This window comes from Diadema antillarum, unplaced genomic scaffold, assembly GCF_040938485.1.
Source record: "Diadema antillarum isolate AM-2024a unplaced genomic scaffold, OU_Dant_1.0 seq00000682_RagTag, whole genome shotgun sequence".
Lineage (NCBI taxonomy): Eukaryota > Metazoa > Echinodermata > Echinoidea > Diadematoida > Diadematidae > Diadema > Diadema antillarum.
In genome coordinates this window covers 2271435-2298649 of record NW_027271587.1, presented here as the reverse complement: position 1 = coordinate 2298649, position 27215 = coordinate 2271435, and the positions used below count along the sequence as shown (strand labels likewise).

Sequence of the window (27215 nt, the reverse complement as noted above, 5' to 3'; positions counted from 1 at the left end):
GGGTGTGAGTCAGCCGCCTTCCCACATATTTCAGTTCACCCACTGGAACGCATTCCTGTCCACCCACTCACACACTGTACAGGTAGATACATACAGTGGAAAAGAAAGAAGTATGTCGGTATAATTTTTCAGGACCATTGTCAGATATACGAAGCAGGAGATTTCCTGTTCTGAGCTGGTCTACACGCGAATGATGCTTTTCAGTCACTACAATGTACTTGGCATTTTCTTTTCCGTACTTTATTGATGTCTTTCTTGAAGGTTTCTGACGTACTCTGTGTTGTCGACCAAATCAAACCACCTTGCATTCTGGATCAAGCTCACTTACAACAATGAAACCAAATGTATTCAATCTGCTCATAGACAAAGTAATAATGTTGCAAGGTGCCAACATGAATGTGGGTGACAGTGCAGCAAGTGGTGCACAAATTTCTTATCTACAGCAAATATTCTCGTCCATTCACAATTGTTAAAATGATTAACACCAGTTTGGATTTTAACCCGTTCTGTACAGGTACCTGGTGGCCTGCATATGAGGTCTACGGGCATTTCAGAATTTAGTATGGAATGGGTAACCGAGCTTGAGCAAACATCATTTGATGTTACCTCATATGTTCACTAGTGAAATATAAACGAAAGGTATGATTCACCCCCCCCCCCCCCCATTCAGACAAATTGGTTTGGCAGTTTAAAGGGAAATTCCACACAGTTTATATAATTTTACAAAATGAAGTACATAAATGGATAGTGTCATGTGTAGATTTGTGGAATTTATCGTGGTCCTTGAGCAGACAAATCAATACTCTGAAAACATAAAACCTGTTGATATACTACACTAAATAAAGATGACGGCATTAGGAGGAATTCCTGTAAAGGACCTTGGGAAAATTTTCTACAGAAATTTTGAGAGAGATCTTGTTTGTGTTACCCTGTATTATGCATACTTCATCAATCATTTTACTTACAGATAAGGCTTTGAAAGAATATGACTTTCCTTCGTATTTGTGAAAGGTAATTCAGACAATAAACAATACAAAGATCAAGTAGAATTATAGGACATTATGTCAAAAGGGCGGCTTAAGAAAGAAAAAACCACAAAAACCGGAACAATAGGATCATGGGCTCATACTGACCAACACGTGCCCGGTAAACAATTTGTTATGTTTATCTACACAAGATACAGCTGTACTTATGAATTACTTCATACGCATCATAGACATCAGTGACGTAGGCGAGCCTGTTAGGACGGATACAATTACACCGGTTTCCGTAAACTGTTGCAGGTACCGTGGTCTGTGGAAGGATTCAAATCTGAGTCATTCCTGTAGAACACAGAATGCCATTCTTTGAAAACAATGCACTGGCACAACCAACATTAAAGGGGAGCTCCACTCCACAAAAACACAAGAACTAGATAAATTCAGTAACTTTGTAATTTGTTGTTCTGTTTCTGATGAAATACTTCTCTTTCTTTGATATATTCTGTCTATACATACAAATTCAAAATGTGATGTGGCATTTTTCTTTCCTTTTCCTTAAGCTCATCTTCATGCACTTTCCCTCATTTGCTGCTTTTGGTTTTATTTCATTACTTGGGCTCAAAATAGTCTGCTGTTGTAAAATGGTAATCCCCTTTAGGCAAATGGCTATTTTTAGAATCAACAAGCTAACTCTTACTGTCATCACCATGGAGGTCAAGTACAAGTACATCACAGGAGTTAGATTACATACAAAATATTGGTTTAGTGCTGAACAAGAAAACACAACCAAAAACTTAAAATGAAAATGGGATACCTACACACTACTTGAAGGATTAAATACTGTAATCATCGCACAAGTGTTAAAAACTTATGCTTTAAACCACATCATGGCTCCAAAACTTAAAGGCATAATTTACCATATGCAGATGAAACAAAAACCCAGCATTAGTGCTTTAAAATAGTTCCTATCCAAATGCCTATTTTCCTTCCGTGTCAACTTGTGTAATCTAATCACAATGATAATACAAATTTTACTGAGTACATTGTAACTATTCAAGAATTTATCATTATTGTTATTTTTTTACAGTTACTATACGTATGCATAATTGTTGCATAATCACAAACAAGAAAACATTTTTGTGCATGATAATACTAAAAATTATTTGTAAACATACCCAGGGTTAGGTACAGCGCTAAAAAATATGAATTTGAAAAAAAGGTGAATCTTCATTTGGTAATCTCGGGATACCAAATAATATTGCATCACATTTCTGCCCCTTTGGAGGGCCCTGACATCCACTGTCATTCATTTTCACACACCTGTAGGAAAACTGAAAAAAAAAGACACAACACTTCTGCACCTGTGGGCCTCCACTCTCGACACAAGTAGGACTTTCATTTGCTGCATTGCCCCCTTGTAATAGGTATCTCTCAAAATACGGGCGGACGCCGCATCACTTTTACTCAGCCCTGGCAAGAGGCGACAGCTCATGATTAAGATGCACTCATGTAGAACACGGTCAGTCCTGGGGGGAAAGTGGTGATTGGGAGTCATTTTCTCCCAATTTTTTTCTTCTTTTCTCTCAATCACTCACCCTGTCTCTCTGTATCACACGTTCTCTTGGCGTTCCTTCTCCTGCTTTGCCAACGCTCAATGCGCAGAAACTCCTCACTTCACATCTCACCTCACTATCCACTCCCCCCCCCCCCCTTTCCCCACTCCAAGGGACTCAGGTGAGAAAGACGGCAGCATTCATTGAAGCTGACCGATCAATGTCTCATTACATGCAATGCACACACACACACACACACACACACACACACACACACACACACATACAAACAAACACACACAAGAGTAGAGAGAGTCCATGAAAGCATCCTGCTAGCACAAAAATGCATAATTTACCCTTTCATTCTTTGGGTTCACCTGAAACAACAAAGTTACTTGTGTATGGTCCAGTTGAGAATTTTTCTTACCACCCCCCCCCCCCCCCCACAAAAAAAAAAATCAGATTCTTCTACCACTAATATTACAGACTGATTACATGAATTGGCTGACCACATCATTAACTAGCTTGCTATGGCCTAAAAAAAAACCCACTGTAATACAATGTGATTTTTAACTCTGTCATGGTGTCCAATTTAGATTCATATTTCCTGAACAGTCACATTGATATTACATTTCTACAAATGTAATAAACTATTGGATGATTGGGGAAATGAGTGCAGTGTTTCTATCAACACTTCACATGGCACTGCAGGTAGGGAAGACTACAGACCTTCTGTGCCTAAAATCAAAGTTAAAGAAAATCTATTGAAGTGCTGGCTACTTCTCTACTTTAAATTTATACAGAAAAATGAGCGCATCTGAAAGTATTACAAAAGCTGGACAAATGTAATGATTTTGTTACATGACTCCCAACAAATTTCAGTTTTGACTTTGAGGCAACAAAGAAGACTAACACAGCAAGAAGGCCTGCCTCAGACATTCAAATTTATTCAGTCTGGGCTAACAAAAAAAACTAGAAATGTCGCTTTGGCGACTGGTATGCCTCCGCCATAATGCATGATTCTCCTAATAGGTCTATAGTACATGTGGACAATGTGTGATTACATTTTCACAAAATTGGCAAAATATTAAAATGACATGTTTGTCACAAATGTATTGAATGTTTAACTTCCTTGACCTATGTTTAATTGGAAGAATAGGAGAGCATGTATTTGGGTATTTAAGAACTTTAACTTGACTTTGACCATTTCATACGTTTATGCACTGAGTAATTTTCAAGGTATGGAGAAAAAGCGCAATTTCTGTATTGAACAGTAAATTGTTATCATTTTCATCTGGCCTTTGATTTATAAGAGAAGTACTGTCAGGCAGAACATACATAAATTCAGCATGTACTAAGTTTCAAGATAACTTGAGCCACTTCCGAGATATGGAGAAAAAAGTAAGTTCAGCACTTTCACATGATCTTTGACCTTTTGACCTTTGACCTTCTTGGCAAAAAAAAAAAATCCCAGAGAATCTCTATTGGGTTAGACATGCATACATCAAGTTTAAAAAAAAAAATATCCTGCTGGCATTGCATAAATATAAGGAAAATAGTAAGATTTTGAAGTATTGCCCTTGACCTTTGACCCCTGACCTTTGACCCCATGAACCCTAAATTCCCTAGATAACCACTGCCAGTCAGTAGATGCATATACACTATGTTCCATGAAGATACCTTGAACAATTTCCAAGATACAAAGAGAAAAAAGTGAAATTTTAACATTTTACTTGACCTTTTGACCTTTGACCTTTTGACCTCATGACCCCAAACTTTCACCAGAGAATCTTAATTGGGTAGTACATGTATACACTAAATTTCAAGAAAATATCTTCAGGCATTGCATAGATATGGGGGAAATAGTAAAATTTTAAGCATTTGACCTTGAGCATGTGCACCCAAAAGTTGACAGGCACAACTTCACCCCCTAATACACATACATGCCAAGTTTCATTAGGATACCTCAAAAGGTTTTGGTAGTTACCCTGTCCACAAAATTCATTACGGACGGACGGAAGGACGGACGGAAGGACGGACGGACGGACGGACGGAAGGACGGACGGACGGACGGACGGACGGACAACCCGAAAACATAATGCCTCCGGCACCACTTCGTGGCGGAGGCATAAAAAGGAAAAACGGGATGGAAAAAAAAAGTTGCCAAGAAAATGCATATGGTAATTATCCTATTTGGCAGCAACAAGATATAAGATAATCAAGGATTTTCTGATTTGATAACACTGCATGTTTTCCCTGGATGGTAAGAGTAAATCCTCTACATTGGCTGGCACCAAAATGAACCGCTCAGGTGTGAAAAATGCAGCCTGCATTCCTTTGGCCTCGGGCACCAGGCTTTCCGTAATCAGGTCTATGCATTTCTATCCTCGCACTACAATTTCCTCTACTTGCCCCATGATATGTTCACAGTGACAGAGCAAAGCACATGCACTAAACATCCAAATCACTGCATTTTCAAGAGCAGAAGCTATGGCCTATTCCAGTTTTGTAGGATAATTCATATCACAGCTTAACAATCAGAGTGCTTTAAATGAATAATAAAAAATAAAAGTGGGATCTTCGTTGTTGTTTTCCTTGTTCTTTGTCCCTTCTAATAAACTTCAAAATAAGGCTTTGAAATGCCAAGCTAACATCAATAAAACAAGAGGAACAAGATATCTATACTGCTGCTGCTGACACGAACTGAGGTACATACAATCAACTTGTATGTGACATCATAATCAAATATTCACTGCAGAAAGGGTCTTATTACATCAAAGATAAAGCACATAAGTTTCATATTCTCTGCATTTTATTTCAAGTTGTATCTGGCCTACGCACTTTTGACATCCTCTTTATGTTTCAACTGGCTGGAACAATGCATCTCGTATCACACTTCAAAATCAGAGCGTGCGCATGAAAACAGACAAAATGTGGTTTGTGGATCAGCACAAATGAAGCGAGCGGCAAATGCAAGTGAAGACAAACTTAACGAGAATGAGATACACATGTGCACACTATTTCAAACATCCGATTACTGATTGAAGTTCGACAACAGAGCAGCTCACATCAATAGTTGTCGCGCGCACATGTTACAAACACACACACACACACACACACACACACACACACACACAAGATATCAATTTGACACCTTGGCCACCAATTGAACTTATTAACCCTCTCTATACAAGTAGATGCTCTATTGAGCCACCACTGGCAATGCACAGGTTTGTATCCTCTATCCCTAAAGAATGATTTCTGCCTTGTTTTATGTTTTGCTTTGTTTTGTTTTGTTTTGTTTTACTTTGCTTTAATCAGATTGTGAATTTTTTTTAGGAATGGAGATTCAAGTCCTCAGTACCAGAGAAAGTGCTTTGAATAGAGCGATATTCAACTCTCACGAGAGTCAACTTGTCTTCAGCTTGCACGATTGCTGTCTTGGCTTTTTTAAAATACTTAATCCATGCCATGCACATTCATGTGTGTATACAAGTTATCATGTTCCAGTTGTTCTGTTCATGATGCATGAATTTCAGCTATTAATTGTACACATTTCCTCTTGACATTATATATATTGAATGGCTATACCAGGAAAATCAATGCGCTTTAATAAATGTTCTACAAAAAAGAAGCTAATTATGCGTGACTCTCATATATAAGTTCATAAGTTAACCCGTTGAGGAGGAGTCCCGAGTATACTCGCACAAGGGTCTATGGGAAAAGTGTGTTGTATAGCAAAATCCGTCCGTCCTCAACAGGTTAATCTGAGTGTGTGTACACATGAGAGAACATCGTAGCATCTTACAAAATTTGTGGATGATGGATATCTTATCACATCACAGTCAGTTTAGACAGTCACACACAGACAATCATAATAATCTAAGAATAGCGATCTACACTTTTTCTTTATCACAACCAAAGTAAAAGAATTATGAGGACATCAGAAAAAAAAAATCAATTACAGTTTACTTTATGTACTTTTTCTGCTTTATCCCCAAACATCACTTACTCGTTGTGGCATAAAAACAAACCTCACATGAAGGTTTTGGCTTCGTAACATAACTGATTGTCCCACTGTGTATAAAATGAGACACACACACATGCAGAAAATAAACAAAACACACATTTTGAATTGTGTGAGTGCTCAATTTAGTGTGACACCAGTCTGCATCATGAAATAAGGGAAACAGAAGTCCCCCCCCCCCTCGTGAGATTTACAAAGAGACTCTGCCTCAATACGTGTAAACTTCAGCCAAATATGGTATGTACACAGAATATTTCATATCACTATTATTTTTGTGTATTTCAGGAGTCAACTGAATCAGCGAAATTAACAACTTGTAAAAATATTTCCTCCAATAGCACATGTGTTGTATATATTGTATTGAAGGTAAGTACTGATATTTGTAAAATCAATAACTCACAAAAATATTGCCTCCAATTCTAAATAGCATGTGTGTAAGTATGTCGTATCTGACATGGAAATGTCTTGCTTGGCAATTTAACCACTCGTGAAATTGACTTACTGATCCCAATTTAACATGCAGTTTGACTATATTCATGATTCAAAACTGCCCTGGGGATACCAAGGACAGCTAATGAAAGATATCTGAACTCACAGAGAACGAGTACGTATGTAACTTTAAAGGACAAGTTCACCTTCATATACATGTGGACTGAGTGAACGCAACAATTTCAGTAGAACACATCAGTGAAAGTTTGGGGAAAATCGGACAATCCGTTCAAAAGTTATGAATTTTTTAAGTATCTGCGCAGTTACTGCTGGATGAGAAGACTACTACAGTGTATGATGTCATATGCATACAACGACATAAAGAAAATAAAAAGAGAATTTCACAAAATTTTACATTTTGAAAAAAGTGTATATATGCTCAACTTGTCACGGACGTATGTTAAGGGTAATATTATTCCCCTTGCCTTCTGAAAGGGGGGAGTCAAAAGACCTTTTATTAAGCGAGGAAAGTGAAAATATGTTGAATTTTCTTTATATTTTCTTTATATCGTTGTACTCATGTGACATCACAAGCTATAGTAGTCTTCTCATCCAGCCTTCAGTGAGCAGAAACTTCATAAGTGCATAACTCTAGAACGGATTGTCTGATATTCCTCAAACTTTCACTGATGTGATTTACTAATATTGCTGCATTCACTCAACCCACATGTCTGTGAAGGTGAACTTGTCCTTTAAGATTTCACAGCCTACTACCTTCAATCAACTACCAACATGATGGATATGACCTTTATGCTAGTGTTTGGTCTAGAAGCAACATATCTAAATCATATCTGACAATCCAATAAATTGACTTTTGCAAGTTACTATACTATCCCTCTGCCCCCCCCCCCCCCCCCCCCACTTGTCCCAAATACAGAAGCACACACATGCTTATACACGCATACAAATGTAGATGTTTGACTGTTTGATGTAATGCAATGCTGAAACCACGCATGCAAATGGTGAATATTCTCAATGCAGCTTCCACATCGGGCATTTTTACCTGGGTGCCCCATTGGGCCAAGTCACGATCCGAAAAATCTCACTATCAGGCTCTCGGCTTGCTGTGACATGTGTTAAGCACGGTTCCCTTGCGACAAATTTGACATCAAATATTGATAACATGGAAGTGCTTTTACAGAGAATAGACACATAGGGAGAAATCGTGAGAGAAATAGCGGGGGGGGGGGGGGGGGGGAGTAAAGAGGAAGAGAAAATTGAGGAGAGAGTATCACACATGGTAACTCCTCAGTCAAATGAAAAGCTGAAGTGGTTGAATTTCACTCGCAGGAAACTGGCAGTGGACGCACTCTCTCAAACAACAGGATATCCGACAGATACTGTAGCTAGATGAATCATCCCGGCCAACCTGGTCAGTCATCCATTTTCTCTGTATGTTCCCACATGTGAGAGAGGGGCTGCATAATTACGGCTTTGGCACATCTTTGCTCACACACACACACACACACACCAAATGTATCTCGAGCCAAGTGATCCAAAATTTGTTTTGATCAATTCACTGTGCCCAAGATGTATGAATTTAATACATCCAAGGACCTTTGTAAGCTTGATATCTAAAAACAAAATATCAAACTTGCTGTGCAGACCATGAATCACACTATAACAGAGATGTGGTCATGTGAGACAATGCAATATGAATATACCACAATGCATAGAGCTTATATAGGGATATATTTCATACATCCAGCTTTGGGGAGACATCACTGTATATATGCCATATATTAAAGGGACTGTACAGTACTGGTTGAAGTGGGGATTCATGTTTTGAACATTCCTAACTGAGATAATGAGAAACCTCTTATGAAATATGAAAGAGAATGTAATTTTAAGAAGGATTCAACGTTTATTTGATGAAAATTGTTTTTCAAATGGCTGAGATATCCAAAAAAGTGATAATAATAAAAGGCAACAGCTAGGCCACGCCTTTTATTAGGATCTCTTTGCCTCACCTTGTTTTTGGATATCTCAGCCATTTTAAAACCGATTTTCATCAAATAAACTTTTGATACCCCTTAGAATTGCATGCTCTTTGACATCTCATAGAGTGGTTTTTTAATATCTCACAAAACGTTAAAAGCTAAATTCTCACCTCGACCAGAACTGTACACACCCTTTAAGCGAGTCTAAATTTTTGCGAATCGGCACTTCCCGACAATTTCATGAGTGGTTAAATTCGCAATCGTGGAGTACTGAACTGAACGGAGAAATGTATACGTGTACGTGACATTCATATTGGGATCAGAATCAATATTTTCGTGTGTCTTTAATTTTGCTAAGAGCACCTGACTCGCGAAATTCGCGAAAATAAAAACCTTGCGAAATATTCGGCATATACAGTATATGATCATAATTACTTTATTAAGGAGACACACGACCTAAGGGAGAAAATAAAAAAAATGATATCCCATAATAAAACATTATATCCCATTCAATCACATGCTTTACTGCTGACATTGCTAAATCTACATAATGCCCCCTAAAGCAGGATCCAATAATCTTTTATTTTTGAGTCTGAAAATTATCATCTCAGTTTGATCAACAAAAATTTTGGTTTACCCAGAGCCTGTAAACAAATTTCGTGGACTTTCAAAGTTCTAGATCAAGAAAAGTATTTTTTAATAAAAGAAAATAAATTTAACATACATTTGTACTAGCAAAATACTGAAATGAGCATGCACGATGAAAGTCTCTTTGGGTGTCCATGTGTACCTAATAATAAATGTAACTGGGTCACCTAAATTTGAAATCAAATCTGAACTCAAATTCTCACATTATTTATACATGAAATGACACCATTAGACTCCTATGCTGTCAGCTATAGTTGAGCAGGAATAGGATTTGATTTTGTGTAAGAAGATATTGGTAAGTGTGCATGTATCATCTTTGACACATTCTGGTAGTGACAGGAGTAAAGGTTCTTCATTTTTTAGAAAGATGTGAGTCTAGTGACTGATGTGGTATACTCACATGTCAACATCAACAACTCTGCTGCAAGATTACTGACCTAATAGTCAATACTAGGAAAACTGCTCACATTACACCAGTGTACATTCTCTCCATTAGCTTCCTCTTGAAAAGAGAATCATCTTCAAAATTGCTCTTTCTGTTTTATCATGTGGTCCACTCAACTGCACCTAGTACCTTCAGAATTCTTTGTATTGTTATAACCCTCTTCACAAGCTTAGATCATCTAGTTCTTTTACATACCTAAAGTTATGCATTCATGGGGAACTCATTCTTTTCCCCACATTGGACCAAAAGTTTGGAATGATATCCTTGTCACTATTCGCCAGACATCCTCATTTGAATCATTTATGGCAGAACTTTTCTTTAAACATATCTGTTTAATATGCCACAGGAAAAAAAAACAAGTTGTTTCATATACTTTTCCCTTTTCCCTCTTTCTTTTCTGAACCTTAGAGCCTAAAAGTGCCATGAGCATCTCTTTGATGGATTGTTGTGCTATAGAAGTGTACACTAATATTATAATTATCAAATGACCTCTTTCCTGCCAAACGTATGTTTTTTTACAGGATGTCAGAATCTTCACTTCACTTTACACGAAGTTGTGACATCATTATCACATGAATTTCTTTTTAAATTTCCACTGTCTCTCCTTTGTTTTTGTTCCTTCCGTTCATAATGACCATTTTAACAGTTCACTTCCTTTGCATTCTGTGTGCCTTCTAATCAATCATTTGTAGCCAATGTCCCAAGGATCCTAGCTATTATAGTACGACACACTGCTGCAGCTCACACAGAGTTAAATCACTGTGATTCATCTTTTGAACTTTTTGCGCTGTAATCTAAATTTTCTTTCCTTAGGAACATGTGCGGAAATAAAACATTGCATGAATTACTGCTACTAGCATTACGATCAAAATTGCTGGGCGAATTTGGGATTTTTGCTTTGCTCTCCATATCATATTGAATGGATCCAAAATTGAAAACGGCTCTTTTCTCTCCCATCATTCCAAGTATAAATTAAAGTATGATCGCAAAGCTACAGAGATTTCTATTGTCCAATGTCCCTTGCTGATTAGAAGTGAGCCAGTAGGAGCTAAATGATGTGTGTGAACTGGTACAAACACCATTGAAAAAAAAAATAAGCAAACTGGTGTGAACAGACCTTATTATGATTGTAATTCTAAACTGATTGAAACTCTAAAATGTTCACAGTTGTTCACTGTTGTCTCATAATTGCAATTTAAACTGTGATTAGTAAAGTACTTAAAGTAACTGGCAGTATATATTCCAGGAAAGAGGCTTTCAAGTGTTTAACACAGAACCACAAGAAAGATGACCTTAGTCCCATAGCATTGCTTTTAGCGTCATAAAAATTGAGGACAACTGTCTACTCACTCATGCAGCAATGCAACTGTGAGTTGGCATGGAAGAGTTTGTGACCTGCTACATCCATGTATTATAATTGGTGTTACTTTTTTTTTTTTGGGGGGGGGGGGGGATACAACTAAAAACATGGATCACAAGGTAGGATTGTGTTCTAAAGCTCCATGTCACCAAAATGCTTAATTTTTTTATTCTATGAAACTAGAGCTAATGCTACATTATGCAAATATAATGTGGAATAAACACAACACAAAAACAAAGTGGACACAAGTTCCTCTCTGCTGGAACTACAAGGGACATGGCAGGATGTTTTGTCAGTACGGGCAAGTGAAATCCCACCTTTAAAAAGCAGTAGCCCTATAAACTGTAAGAGATTTTGTGAGGTGATGGCATCCTTTGAACAGAATTAGGTCATGATCACTGAAGCTTCAGAGGGAGCCCTCATAAGGGAAACACATTATTGGAGCCAATGTCTCCAATGCCCTACTTTTAATTTACTATCTTATCTCAAGGTGACTGACTAGTGGCGCCTCATGCACTTAAATCACAAAGTTTATACCCAATTTCCCACATCCATGTGCATCAGCAATTTTTTTTTCCCAGAATTTCAGGGTCCGTTTGAGAGGGCTACATTAATGTTGTTAAGAGGGACCATACTACCACTAAATGAAAAAATATCAATAAAATCAAAATGATGTCACACTTACCTTTCCAAATGATCCTTGCCCCAAGACCTTGAGTAGCTCAAAGCAGGATGGATCGGCCTTCTCCAGCCCTTCAGCCGCCATGCTTGTCAACTCAATCTCCCGCATCTCTTGGTCTTCCTGCAAGGCGGTTACAGAGCAGATGAAGACATATTGTTTCTAATTTGCATTCAAACGTTCAACAATCTGTCCTTTATCATCATATTTCTGAAATGTGATTTTTAATTGTGTTAAGAAATGCCATAACTACGAAATAAATTTTGTGAGGTGATGACATCATCACCATGTTTAATTAGCATAGATGCAAATGTAAGGCATCAGAGGCAACTTAAACACAGAGGAGAGTCTCCCTGTCATATTTTTCTCTTCCCATTGCACATTGCGGCTGCTTTCCAGCTTCCATTCCTTTAAAGTTCATCATGGCAATTGCCACATAAAGCAGATTCCTGATACCTGTTGTGCTGTGAGGAAAAAAAAAATAATTGATGTAAACACCATTTCTCCATTGTAATAATTTTGCAATACTTTTTATTTTGTTACAGTGTGAACAGAATGATTAAAAACATTGTGGTATCTGAACACATCATCATTTTCAATGAGAATGTCTTTTAGTTAATTCTAACTCAAGACATTTTTTGTTTGTTTGTTTGTTGATGCCTGGCATGAAAAGCAAATTACAAAGCTCTGTGCCATATTTTGTCAGCGGAGGCAATAATCTACCATCATCAACTTGTTGTCATTGTGTGTACACCGCATAAAACACCTACACGGCACAAGGGAATTGCATTAGGCACTACAGCAAGTCATTATTCCTTCTTTACACAGTAAGAAATATGCCACTAAGGACTGGATTCCCGGAACCCTGCTTCTAAACCAGGGCATGACAACAGTGTGGGCGGTGTACTGTAAGATTGTACACCCACACATCTATAATGTCTGTAATTTTAGACTACATAAAGCAACAGGAAATGCCAGTGAACCTGTATTTCCAGAAAAACCTGACATTTACACTTGTAAACATTAGACATTCCTTCACATACGTGTACACTGTATTATAAACTTCTATTGCTCTGAAGTTACCTTATACATCACGTATGGAATACATAAATATTCTTTTGTTAGGTCACACACACACATACACACACACACACACACACACACATACACACACACACACACACACACACACACATACACACATATACATGTCTACATATTTCACACATAACAGGAAATAAGTGCTTCACATTAATTTCAGATACAACCTGCACGTATAATTGCAAAGAGAAGCCAAAGGTTATTGAGGTAAATGTGCAGACGTAGCAAAGCCATTTTCAAATCCATAAGCGTTTGTTTTTGTTCATGAATACCCATTATGCAGTCTGATCATTATTGAATTCTTCACAGGTATTGTCACAGCTATTGCATCTCACTGAGAATGTAACCTTAGAATTTGAACTCCACCTCTGACTCTAATCCTATCTAAATCAAATCCAAGATTATTTCAATAACTTCTTCAGAGTCACAATCTTGCCCTGCATGAAGTTCTAAGTTGGTTTGCTTTCAGCATTGTCAATACAAATATTGTCTAGCACTATACTGACCATGACTATACATTGTATTGTGTAAACTTTGATCTTTACACAATACAATGTAGTAGTTATTTCCCATACCTTATCCATGAAATGCTCAGTTTTTAATCATGCATTAAACTTGAGAGTTTTCTTGTTTTCAACTTCTCTTTTAATCAAAATAGTGATCCATGTCTTCAAAAAGTCTATAGGTTCAGAGGCCAATGCAGACCACTGCTATTTATTGGGGTTCTGTGAAGTGACTTATGAATAAAGAAAATAAACTGTGTGCACCATATTCCACAAGTGCTATATTCTGTCTGAGGCAAGTATTTAAAATGGCACATTACCGCTGAAGTCAGATGAGTTGTTGACAGAGATTAAAACTGTCTCTTTGATCTTGTTTATTGCGTGGATAAGATGAGAAAATCAATTTGAAATGCTCTTGACAGACACAAATACTTGTTTTCTAAAGCAAACACTCATGAAATTGAAATTGTGTCTTGCTTGTGTCTTCCTATATAAAGAAAGCAATTTACCCTGATGCTAAGGGTTTTGTTTCCTGTCTCAATGGCAGGCATCGAATCACCTCTACTGACAATAAACACAGCGATAGCTTTTCATATTGTGCTGTCATACCTGGGGTGCTCCTTTATAAAATCAATTTACAATTCGTCACTCCATTCTCCACAGAAGGTGAGACTGTTCATCCCCTGAGGCCTTGTCAAACAACTTCTTCAGAAAACATTTTGGTAATATGGAATTTTCAGCACCTGGTAATATCTCTTCTCCCCCCCCCCCCCCCACCCCCTGTATAGCATTTAAGTACACCAAATTAACAACCAGGGACCTAAGGAAGATGATCGCCTCCATCTTAACCCATCCACGTACGGGCCTCTGTGTAATCTGTAATATCGTGCCTGCCCAGTAAGTTGGCCATGAACTTGGGCGCGATCTTCCCTACGGCGCGATCTACACGCGAAGAGCATTCATACGTCATGGAAAAAACTGCCTGTGTCATTCCCACTAGGCAGGAGGGATGATGCGTGTACACTCGTGCTAATATGCACTTAGTTGACTCAATACAGCACTAGTTTATGTGAATTTTATGAAAAGAAATAATAAATTGTGCAGGAATTATGAAAAAATATTGTTTCTGTGTATTTCACTGATAAATCCTCTTCATTTCAAGCCATCTGTAATCACATCTTACCCACTTGCGAATCGACGTGTCCATAATGTCCTCGAGCCCCACCCCCCCGCCCCCGAGATAGCTCTGGAACATTCCATTCAATGACGGGGTTTTTATTTTGCAACGTTATCTAATAACTCTCATGTAAACAAGTTCTTGCTATGGCTAATCTATTTTGTAATGTATCATAATCTATCTATGCTGAGATAGCCTAATTCAAATTTGCAGAGACATACAAAAAGATTTGTTTTACAATCGTGATACGTTCAACTACTCATTTACCCTGTGCTGAAATCCGCATGTCTGCTCCGCACATGTTATCGCTATCGCTCAAACTTCGATCGCGATGGCTTGTGTGTGTACACAGGTACACAGTGCTAGTGTGACGTGCATGTGTGGAGATGCATGGGGCTGAGAAAACCCGGGACTCCACGTGGTGTAGTGAAAAACAAATCGGACGTTCGAAGTCGTACATTCAAGAGCTAAAACAGACAAATAGCGAATTCAAAGTCCACTGAAAAGGTCTTGACATTGTAATGTATGTTCCAAAATCATGTCTGGCTTAGTTTTGAGAGAATTTTCTACACGCACGAGATCTGGAATGAGATCGGTGAACTGGCTAACAACGTGTGTACTGTGAACATGTGACTGGCTTGTGCACATGGCCTAGCTAGGTGATCGTGAGAGTGCGGCAAGAACGCTAGGAATGCACCCGAGATGCGGTGTGTTGCAAATTCTTGGGGTGAAATTAGACTTCCTTGTTCAGCCCGTCTAGTATCTATATTTTTTTAATAATTCTAATTCTTCATAAAATCACGATAAAAAGACTTCATATATTCATTTTATATTTTAGAAGCGTAATATGAAATATTTTGGGGTTTTTTTTTTAGTCCAAGAAAAAAAATAGTTTGAATAAAAAAATAATAATAAATAGTCGTTCTTGACTCAAGTCTAATTTCCTGCGCCTTCTTGCAGTTACCCCGCAGTTGCCCATGGATACGATGCATAAATAATCAGCTGTTTACTGAGTCGTACTAGTGTACCACCCTACTGCTCTTGTTCAAATTGAGAGGATTGTTATTTCATCGGCGGCACTTAGTTTTATAACCTCATCCAATAAAAAGACAAATTCAAACATCAAATGGTGTGACAGTTTTTGTCAGAATTCCCTATCAATTTCAACTTGTTGCCAGGATAGTTTTCAGATTTCACTTGCTTCATTATCGAAGCTGTTTGACATTTGAAAGAACTGCTCCATAAGAAATCACCTTTCATTTGTTATTTATTTTCACAAACAAGTATTTTGGTCACTTGAATATTTCTTATTATTACTTCAATGTCATGATATTTCATGATGGTTATGTATTCTGTCTTTACATGGCAAGATGGGATTTTTTTTTTCCATCCAGGGTCAAAGAAGAAAGTGACAGGAAGGAAACCAAAAGGATAGGGAGGAAATGAAAAGGATACAATGAAACACCTGATCAGCAGGCTCTTTTTTATTACAATGGTGAATGCAGTACATCAGAATTTAAGTACAGTTCTAAATAATTTATCAGTTGAAAAATGAGCAAAGAAAATGGATTTCATCGAGTTCTAAATGAAAACTAAATTAGCATCGCCATTATGATTTAGATCTAGAACCTAGTGCTAGTACTACAGAATAGACCTGATGCAAACTTGTTGTCAAGCTTTTGGTTGAGTTTCTTCAGAGACACGAATTTTGGTAGCACAATACCCGAGTGAATAAGAAAAAGGAAAAAAAAAAAATAAATACACAACTGTAATGCAGGTCTCTAGACCACTCCCGTGCACGAGCGAGCATCAGCCCCCGTTTCTTCAGTGTCACTCTAGCTCTCGTCATTTGCATTGGCCTAGGCTAGGTTACTCGTGTCGTAGTTTTACTCGCCATCATCAATGTCATACATGGTTACACAAAATAAATTACATCTTGCCATCACCTCAACCACAGCAAAACCCTGAATATCACTCCCATCATAGTCACTCTCAGCTCACAAAACATATCAGCAAACGATACAGACATCGCAGACCTAGCTAACTACTAGCTCTAAACATAGTTGTAACTACGCCACGTCAGACATTAGTTGTACACAAAAATGAAACGGAGGTGAAAAACTAGTAATGAATACACGAAGATCATCAACGATGGCATATTACCGTAGAAAAAAATACACAGAACATCTTGCACCCAAAAAAAATCGAGGTAAAAAACTACGATGAGAAAAACTAGGGTGAAAACACGATGCTTGGAAGACGAACGATGAAGACACTACGGCAAAAATGCTTACACGGAAAACAAACGAGTGGGTACCACACAAGCTACGATGTTATGCGCACATACGTAGATAAGCTACATCGTGTTCAATCAAAAAACTCAACAAACACTAGGACAAAAACTCACCTCTAAATTGTTGCAAACGAGATAATCACTTAGAAAAAATGAACAAAACACTCTCAGAAGTACGATTGTTCTCTGAGAATGAAAGATATAGAATGATACGAAAGCAAAAGAGAGAAAAGAGAGAGAGAAATGGACGGGAAACCTAGAGAAGTTACCCACACTCACTAACGTAAATGGAATTCGACACACACACCCCCGCCCCGTGCCCGCCCCAGCATAAGCATAGCATAGCAGTACACGTACACACACAAGGAGATATCGTCAAGCACTCTATGAGGAGATCGATATCACGATACCGCGCGTAAGAAATCACTGCAGTTGCTGGGGCAACAAAGATACATGCGCGCTGTAAACATGAATATTGATTAGTTTCTCAGCAGGCTCGAACCCCTGGCAGGTGTTTTGGCCAATAAGAGACATTCTAAAATATGTTTCTTTGCATAAATTATTTTTCTGAGTCCCAGTAAGGATCTCTGTGATTGGCTAAAATTATTCTACAGCTCCTGGCCAAGCCTGAGGTCCTAGGACGCCCTCTTTTGGTCATAAATAATAAAAACCACGTTTTTTGTGGGAGCTGACGGGGATGGGTTAATTTGTAGTTTGTGCTATATTAAAATCTTCTAAGCACAATACATAATTCAGCATTTTTCCAAAGCAGATTATCACACAGCAATATCATACTAGAGGGAATAAAATGAATACATGAGAAGTTTGATATGAGACTGAAGTGCTAAATTGTAGAAAGTGAAATACATTTTCTTTTTCTTTTTTCCATCTAAGATGAAAGAGACAAAGGTTGACCTCTAGCTACAGTAAGGAACAAATCATGGTGTACAGGATGTGTGCAGCGAGACAAACAAGTGCAGGGCTCAATCACCACATATCAATATCTTTGCTCTATCTAACTACCATTGCTTTGTTGTTATGGTCAGCGTGTATTCCAAAATTGCATGACCCGGTCTGTAAAGCGTTTGGCAATAAAACAGGGTAAGTTCTCTCTGCTCCATGCATCAGGGAATTTTGCGGCAAAAATCATCACCTTGCCCTCATCAAATTGGCAATTCCACTGCCTATCCTGCACTACAGACATATCAGATGGCAAAAGTCAAAAGGAAGTGAAACCTAAACATGCATGTGGATTGAGTATACCCAGCAATAGATAATAGTAGTAATACCAGAGTTGTAGTAGAACACATCAAAGAAAGTTCGAGGAAAATCGGACAATCAGTCCAAAAGTTATGAATTTGTTACAATTTTGGTGATGAGACTACTGGATCACAAGACTAACTACAGATCATATGCAATCTATATTATCCTTTATTATCAATTAGATTTGTACAATGTCAGAAGGATATGCCAACCTGAAGTGAAGCATTATAGGGCCTATTTATCTCCTTTTTAAAATGCATCACAAACTGACAAGAATCAGTTAAAAATTCAGTAATTCAGTGGATTGTGATGATTCTGCATGCAGACTGAATTAAAGTGAAATTGAATTCAAATGACAGACAAGTCTTTAGTACAGCTTATGAAATACTAGCATATAAATGAGAAAAATGGAAATTACAAAGAGACACAACACCTAACCACAGAAATGCGGTATCAGGGACTTCATGGGAAAATTGTTTACGGCAGAGTACATTTGACCAGACGGACCACAATACCTTTACCTCCTCAAGAGGTGAAAAATTCTAGCGCATTAGCAGGTTTTTGTTGTTTTTTTTAAATCTAATCCAATCAACAGGAGTATCCCACTAACTGGCATCCATCATACAGAGAACATATATCACCAGATATTTGTCTAGCTACAATTTGACTGGCTCATGTGAAGTCCCCCTCAAGGCTCAACATTAGTGGTAGCCAAGTGGTTTGGGGTCACTAAAAATATGTCAGCCCCTAAGTTTCCAAAAAGCTTATCTTTTGGTGGCCTGACTGGACAGCTAAGATTCAAAATGAAATGTTAAATTTCCTTTTATTTGGGGCCACGAAAATTTCAAATGAGATATAGTGGCTCGAACAGGCGACCAGAGTAAAATGCTAGTGTGGAGCCCTGCCCCTGTACAATATATCCACCAGCAAATAAATACAGATTACAGACACTGCAAAAGGTAGATCATTTTTTCATCTAAACAAGAGAAAATTTTGTGGATTCCGTAGTCAACATAAAATACACCAACAGATATACATTTGTAGAAAAGACACACTAACATAACTTAAAAGGGGAAATCATGCTGGGGAAAAAACAACAATAACAAAACAAAAAAACCCCTGAAATTAAGACTACAGTAAAATGCATCAAGCATCACCACATCCCTACAAAATGACCCCACACACAACTCGAAGTGTGGGCAATCTCAAAACCAGATGGGTTCATCAACACATTTATAAATGCTTTTAATTAGTCCCAAAAAGCATCTGGACCTGTCTAGGTGCACGGCAATGACTGTAGACTGTCCCAATTACAGACAATGTAATTACTTTGTCTGAGGTCGGCTAATAACCTGTCCGGCATGTGGCAGGGCCATTAAGAATGTCTTCAGCTTTCTGCACATGCCTGCCCTGCTTGACCTTTCAAAAGAAAAATGCCTTCCCTGGCTAAAAATAGACAATAAATTCACTCAAATACCTTCTTTAAATCCATTTCGTCTCTGGCAGTCCTCGTGATAAAAGGACACACTGCGTCCCTTATTCTACTGCCCACTCACTTGACTTTTCGGACATACAGGTGAAATAATGCAAAACCTCCTCACATCACATCATAAAGATGAGGTTTCTCTCGCCAACAGACATTACAATAATGTGCAATTCTGTTTGGAATCAACCAGTACTTAAATGAATCTAATGTGCAATAAACACAGGATTACATGAGACCTGCATTCATGGAATTCATTACATGGCTTTAGAGGCAGAAGGTCATTACCATGAAATGACAATACTATCAATCAGGTAATCTCCACTGGGCAGAAGTCCAAGGTACAGTATTTCACACACTGAACATGTCAACGACAGTATATCATCAATGAATTAAAAACAACAACATCTGAAGCCCACAGCTTACGATGTGGCAAAATTGACACTGTATATTTCTCCCTTTCTGAATTGTAGTAATGATTAAGTGTTGTTGAGTACACAGTAGGATGAAAAATTTGTGAGTGTTCTCTAATAATAGTTAATCCTTTGCAGAGTTTGATAGTAAAGTATACAAATAATGCACAGGTAGGAGTGCATTTGTGGAGATGCAGCCCACTCAAGGGTGTTTACAATGATGCAATATGCACTTGGCTGCAACATGGCTCCTGCATGTTGTATGACACTTTGAATACCCGAGAGTGTGCTGCATCGCAATGAACAGCACGATCTTAAATCTGTGCATTATCTGTTTTATAAAATGGGTCAATGAACTATTTCTCATTTACTTTTAAGGGTAAATACCACTTAGCTACATGAAGAACTTGCTCAAAAGCCAAAGATATCTGCAGGAATGTTCTAAAAATACTGAACACAAACTTTGAAATAGTTTTTACAGTATATAAAATCAGTGGTTGAACTCACGTTTGTAACTTTACTGTGAGCACTACTGAAGTGTATACTGTGACATCAGTGAGAGGCACCACACTTTTTTGTCGCACTTTTTGCACTCCCATGCATTTATAAGCATTAAAATGAAGAGCACACATGTTGTTGCTCATTACAATGATTCTGATAGGCTACATTCTTGAACCAGTTTTAGAAGAAACTTTGATACAGAGTAACTATATAATTATTCACTTTCAGCGGGTTCAAAATTTGTGCCATTGCTGATGTGGCATCAAGACAAGCAACTTCAAAGAAGAAAACTACCTATGAATAGACACTGCATGACACATTCCTGGAATAAAGCACTAAAAGACATGTCCACTACTTACAGTATGCATGGCGCCTTCTCTTTGGTAGTCACTTCTACACTGTACAGAGGTGAGCCGAGTGATCTACCCAACATGAACACTCGCAAAGAGCACTTTCCCCTCTTTTGGCCCTGAGTAAAACTGCCCCTGTAGTCCCTGTGAAACACAGGAGCATAGATGCAGAGTTCTGCATGTAAGGGGGAATGATGCAGGCATGCCTGTAGTAACCTTATGTCAGTGTCATTACAACTCAGCAGATTTGAGCCGCGATACACTGCGGATGTTATTTATTTTCCAGGAAATTGCAATATGACAGTACCGCGCAGTGATTCACAGACAGCCACAGAGGTATTTCCCCTTCCAATATTACAGTCGACTCGCCCCACCCCACCCCCTTCTTTTGGAAAGTCAGCGGATCGGCTCACACTTGCTCCTCATCCACATCAGACGGTGCCCGTTTCTCGTATCCGGTCAGCAACGAGCCTCGATGATCTGTGCCAGGAATCTTCCCAAGGTGGGCGCCTGAGACCCGTCACTAATTTAACATTCCGCAACTGACTGACGGATGCTGCTCTTTAACAAGCGTCCACGAGTGCTTTCGCAACAGCAGTCGGGCTTCTCTTTTAAGACCAATTGATGTTTCCACAAATTATTCTGATTCAGGCAGGTCACTGGCACACATTGAATTTGTTAAGAAATATCCTCTGTAATGATTGTGTAATACATGCATTTTGGGACTTCAATTCCCTCCCCCTTCTTATTCAAAGTTTTATAATCTTCTCACATGCCTAAGACAATATCATAGTACTGGGCAATTCTGGAGGAAAAACATGTCAGGGCATTATGATTTATCACTATTAGAAAGGAAAGGAGGCATCATCAAGAAGTTTAATAATGGAAAGAATGATTTGGGCATCCTAAGTTCTTCAGTATTTACTGTCACACATAAAGGTTAATATGTTTCCAAGAGCATGCTCATTATCTCATTCAAACATTTTAGCATATATAGCCTTGACCTTTCTCTTCTTCTTTTTTTTTTTGCAATTTTCTTGTAAGTTTTGCTTATTTGTACCAAATTTATATGGTTTTGGCTATAGCAAAATAGTCATATAACTTTTAATTAGCCAGCTTCCCTATTGAAATAAAGTTATATTGGCAAACAAATAAAGTGATTTCATGCTAACATGAGCTACTGGACATTGCTATATTCATAATGAGTGGTTATTTCAAGCACTAATGACCCCTTACCCTTGTAATAATGTGACCAATTCTCTATAGAGTAGCAGTTGAGGCTTACTTAAAAGCACTACACTCTTTGATGGCACATTTCCCTTTCAGAGAAAAGAGCTTGATAGCCCACCCCCTGAAGCCCCCCATGCCAAGTAATGGCAACATGTGTATACAGAGAAAATACCAGAGTGCCTAATGATTCCTCGTAGCTACTAGAGATGGATCACACATCAGCTAAGGACCATTCCAACTATGTACGAAGGGAAGGACAGCACACATAAAACATTGCTGCTTCCCAAATTAGCTGCTGAAGGAGAGGATATGAACTATACCCCCCCCCCCCCTCGATAATGGGCAGTGATTACTGACGTTTTAAAATTTATGGATATGCTTCCTCAGTGAATCTGGTAAACATGATACGCCATCTATATGTACATACTTGATGTATTTCGATATGCTTGGAATCAAGTTTGCTTACATTAGTGGTTATCACCTCAAGCAATCCTTCCGCTGCTGTAGAGAACAACATCATTAGGTGTGTCTTCATCAGACCTAAGTTCAGACTTGTGGGCTATTTTGCAGTTTAGGAAAATAGTGTGATATTATGAATGTACTTCTTCATCAACTTGAAATCAGCCACTTGGGAAATTAGTCCAAAGTTCACACAAGCTTGCTTTGCATCTTTACTCAGCTCACTCAGCTGTACAGTTCTGTGGTTTCAGTACCTGGTTCAAATGATGGGATTGAGAAAATTTCGGGCTGATGGAGACATAACCCAAATAGCATGCCAATTCACAAATTAGCAAGCTACTTCACAAACTACACTAAGATTTGGGGGAAAATTTGCCCGATCAAATAGCGCACTACTTGCACCTTCACTGCACAAATAGCGGGTTAATTTGACATTGGGCTAATTTCCTACCCATAAATGGCATGCTATTTTGAAACTTCAGTCTGATGAAGACTGGCCTATTATATCATCATAAAGCCCCCGTTCCACTATGCCGTTCTCGCTACAATTTGACAATTTTCTCAGGTCGGGAAGGATCATGTAAAACCTGAGCCGATCTGGACACAGTACGATGTTAGAGAGCTCTATTAAGTACGCTGCAGTTGCGACTACCAAGTGCTTGCTACGCTCTTACTACGATGATCGGGAATGAGACGTTACGATCTCTGCCACTGCCGGTACGCTTTAGAACGATGTAGCTACGCTGTCAGTACGATGTTGCCGATGTTATCCGATCGATGCACGCTGTATCTACGCTCTGAACGATCTATACGATCTTATCATGCTGTTACCCCGTTCAGAGAGCTGAAAAGTGCCCGATGTGCCCCGATGTACCCCGATTCGACTGTTGATCTGCAGTCAGTCAACTGATTAGCATGCAGAACCGAAGAAATATACTGTGGACCTTGAAGAGGCTCCTCAACTCACGGTTCTTTCGCAGCAATGCATTGTATAAACAAAGACGTGCTGATTTTTCCAAGGCTTTTTCTTGATGTCCTTGCTTTTATAGTCCGTCTTCCTCCAGCTGTTGTAGATGATTTCATATTCATCAAAATTCTGCTATGTCCTCTTCCTCCTCTTTCAGCATCACGTGCAATCTCTCTTTCTTCGCCTTTTGGGTAGCTGCTTCGCTCCTTTCTTCTCTCCTTTTTCTTCATCTCTTCTTCTTCGATAATTACAGCTAAAATTACTTCCCGTTCTTGTGCCGATGTTACTACGCTCAGAAAGACCTTGTTACGCTCATCCCGCTGCGTTTACGCTGTCACTACGCTCCCCCCGCTTGCTGTACGATTTAAAATAGGTCAATTTTGATCGGGGAGATCGGGAAGAAATTTTGAACTGGTTCAAAATTTCTTCCCGATCTGAAAAAATGCCCACTCCAAACCCGACCTCCACACGCTGCTGCTATGATGCTTCCGATCCCCGTACGCTTTTGCCGCTCTCTCCCGATCTGCTAGATCGGGACAGATCGGGGTCCAAATCGTGATAGTGGAACGGGGGTTTAAGGGCATTGCATGATATCACGAAGAGAATTATGGGGTGAGATAGTGACAGTTGAGTTTTTTGGGCAGATCAGTCCCTTAGACCCATTTACACATAACAATTATCAGTCTTTGCATGCTATGCATATAATGCCCCCCCCCCCAAAAAAAAAAAAAAAAAAAAAATTATATGCTACAATTCATATATGACCATGAAAAAAAAATCTGCTGCAAGCAAGTACTTTCAACCTCCAAACTGGTATGCCTGACCGTGACCAGAACACCCTTGTGTGTGGCTCTAGTGTAGAGAGTTGCATCACATAGACAGAAAACTCGCACAGCAAATTACCATAAGAGGTTTTTGTTGTTGTTTTTTAAATCAAGATGGACCAATTTTGACATCGAGAAGCAGATCGTGAGAGTTAATGATTTTTCTTTGTGTATGTCCTCACACAAGAATTAACAGTTTCATATTGGGTTGTGTAAATTGATTTTCAAAAACCATCAATTCTAGGCATGTGTGAACGGGACTACTACAATATGCTCTCTTCATCACTTCAAGTAAACTGTGTAGAATTTACGTCTACTGAAGACAGTGAGCTTCTTGGTTAAATCTCTTGAGCTAGCTATAGATACATTTCAGAGCTTATGACTAACTATGGTCTTTAAAACATAGACTGCAAAGCATGCAGCAGATCAAACATATAAACATGACTAAGTCTGAATGCCACACATGTGCAAAGCTATCTGTAAAGTATCACAGCCTTGATCTGCCCTTACCTATGGTGTCAAATGCCCTCTCTGCACACAACGCGTGCAATCTTCGAAGTTTTAAACTTCGAAGAATGATTAGCTTGAAGTATTACACCAAGACATGTGTCCACATGACACCTAACAGGGGTCGTACTTAACTTTTTTTTTTCAACTAGCCAGGCGGACTACTTAGAATCAATTTTGACACTGAAGCAATATTTTGGCTAGCCAGACGGACTAGTAACTTCAGAATTTTACGATTTTTAGCTAGTCCGAGGTGATTTTGGGTGGCCAATGGTCAGCGGACCATCGCCAATATATAACCCTGCCTAACCTTAAAGACTGATTTTATGAGTGAGAGTCCCACTCGATGATTAAACCACAAAACCGGAAGAAATACATGCACGTGCCACTCGCGAAAAACTTGATAATGTGCGACAATGCAGTAGTGTTCAACACGCACTGGAGGTTAACCCGGAAGCTGAGGGAGGAATAGGATTTACAGAGAGTTTGCACTAACTTTTACCGTAAGTTGATAGATGAATGTGTCCACATGATGCTAAACTATATTAGCAGGTAACCGCAGTGGCTCATGAATACTGTAAAAGTGGATATTTTCGCGCAATTAATTTTTTGTGCTTGGCCAGATAAGAAGAGTTTCGCGTGTTTTTAATTCTGCAGGATCAAGACATCAACTACTGGAACATATAGCAAACAAAAATATTCACATGCTTTTATTTTCGCGCTAGTTTCTGGTTGGGCAAAATGCACGAAAATTTCACTTTTACAGTAGAGCATAAACCCTTAGGAGGTCTTGTAGTTCTAATCATTAACTCTATAAGATGACCAACTAATCTTTAAGATGGCCGACTTGTGATTGTGTCTATGTGGGACTCAACTACAAGCTAATCATCGAAGATATAAACTTTGTGCTAACCTTAAAGTTTAGGAATGATGTGTGAATGCAACTAATTAGGCATACCTCTCAAACCTAATTACCCATCCATTAACTTTATAAAAAAAATCATGTAGATGATTAACTGTCAAAAGTTCAATTGAGGGAAGTATTCTCACTTAACTGGTGTGTAATATTCTGCAGACACGATTTAAAAAGAGAAAAGAAAAGAAGATGGAAAGATAAAGAAAGGATACAAGACAGCACAGTGAGGGGAGATAGGAAGAAGAGCTACTATGTAAAAAGAGAACAAAGATAAACAAAAAAAGAAAAAGAGGAAGACAAATAGGAACACAAAGACAAAGAAGAAGAAGAAGAAGAAGAACAACAACAACAACGGTTCTAGGGTACTTGTGGATAAATTGTATAGTTTTAGCTTCTGCCAGTAGTGCCATGATTAGAAGTAGCCGAGGTCATCGAAACCGGGGTGATCTGTGGAGGGAGCCAGCATGCGGCATTTCAATGCATATGGTAATCAAACACACCCTGCTATGGAATGAGAATTTTCATTACGATGCCTGCAGCAAGAAAACACGAAAAAATCAACATCCTGACATCAGAAGTAGCAAATATAATGCTGTATCTCCACCGCTTAGCTCATGGCAAGTTGTGAACTTTATTACTCCTAGAAGCAATCCAATTATGGGGAAATTACTTTGAACCTTGGAAAATTAAAAGTTTATTTCTTTCTGTTTCAAAGATGTGGTATTTGGTAAACCTTTGTACCAAAAAGAGAGAGAGAAAAAAATAAAATTTTTAGCACTGTACCTTGGGTTACCAGACAATGGGCAAAAGTAATTTGTAGTGCTAAGACATCAATGAAGTCACATGAATATTTTTTTTCTATCTCTCTCAGATTACCAAACAGTATAATGCTAGTGCCCTGCTGCTATAGTACAGTGTATAATAACACAGAGTCAGCGTAGCAAGACAAATGCATAGCAAGGAACTGAATTATTGAAGAGAATTTTAATTATTTATGCTTCCTTTTTTTTAAAGCGTTGAGAGGGAAAAGGTGCCTCCATGTATCATACAACTCCTTGCAAGTGTTGGAATTCATAAAAGTCACTATTTTTCTGATAGAAATTAAAA

The 27215-nt window shown here is 38.5% G+C and overlaps 1 protein-coding gene across 1 annotated transcript in view; it reads right to left on the bottom strand.

The window, feature by feature from the left end:
- Nucleotides 1-27215, bottom strand: part of LOC139737141 (ribosomal protein S6 kinase 2 beta-like) — a 115309-nt gene that overhangs the window by 54559 nt on the left and 33535 nt on the right. Inside the window, exon 3 of the mRNA XM_071647819.1 lies at nucleotides 12128-12244. Within this exon, the coding sequence (XP_071503920.1) occupies nucleotides 12128-12244 (117 nt within the window). The remainder of the gene's footprint in view (nucleotides 1-12127; nucleotides 12245-27215) is intronic.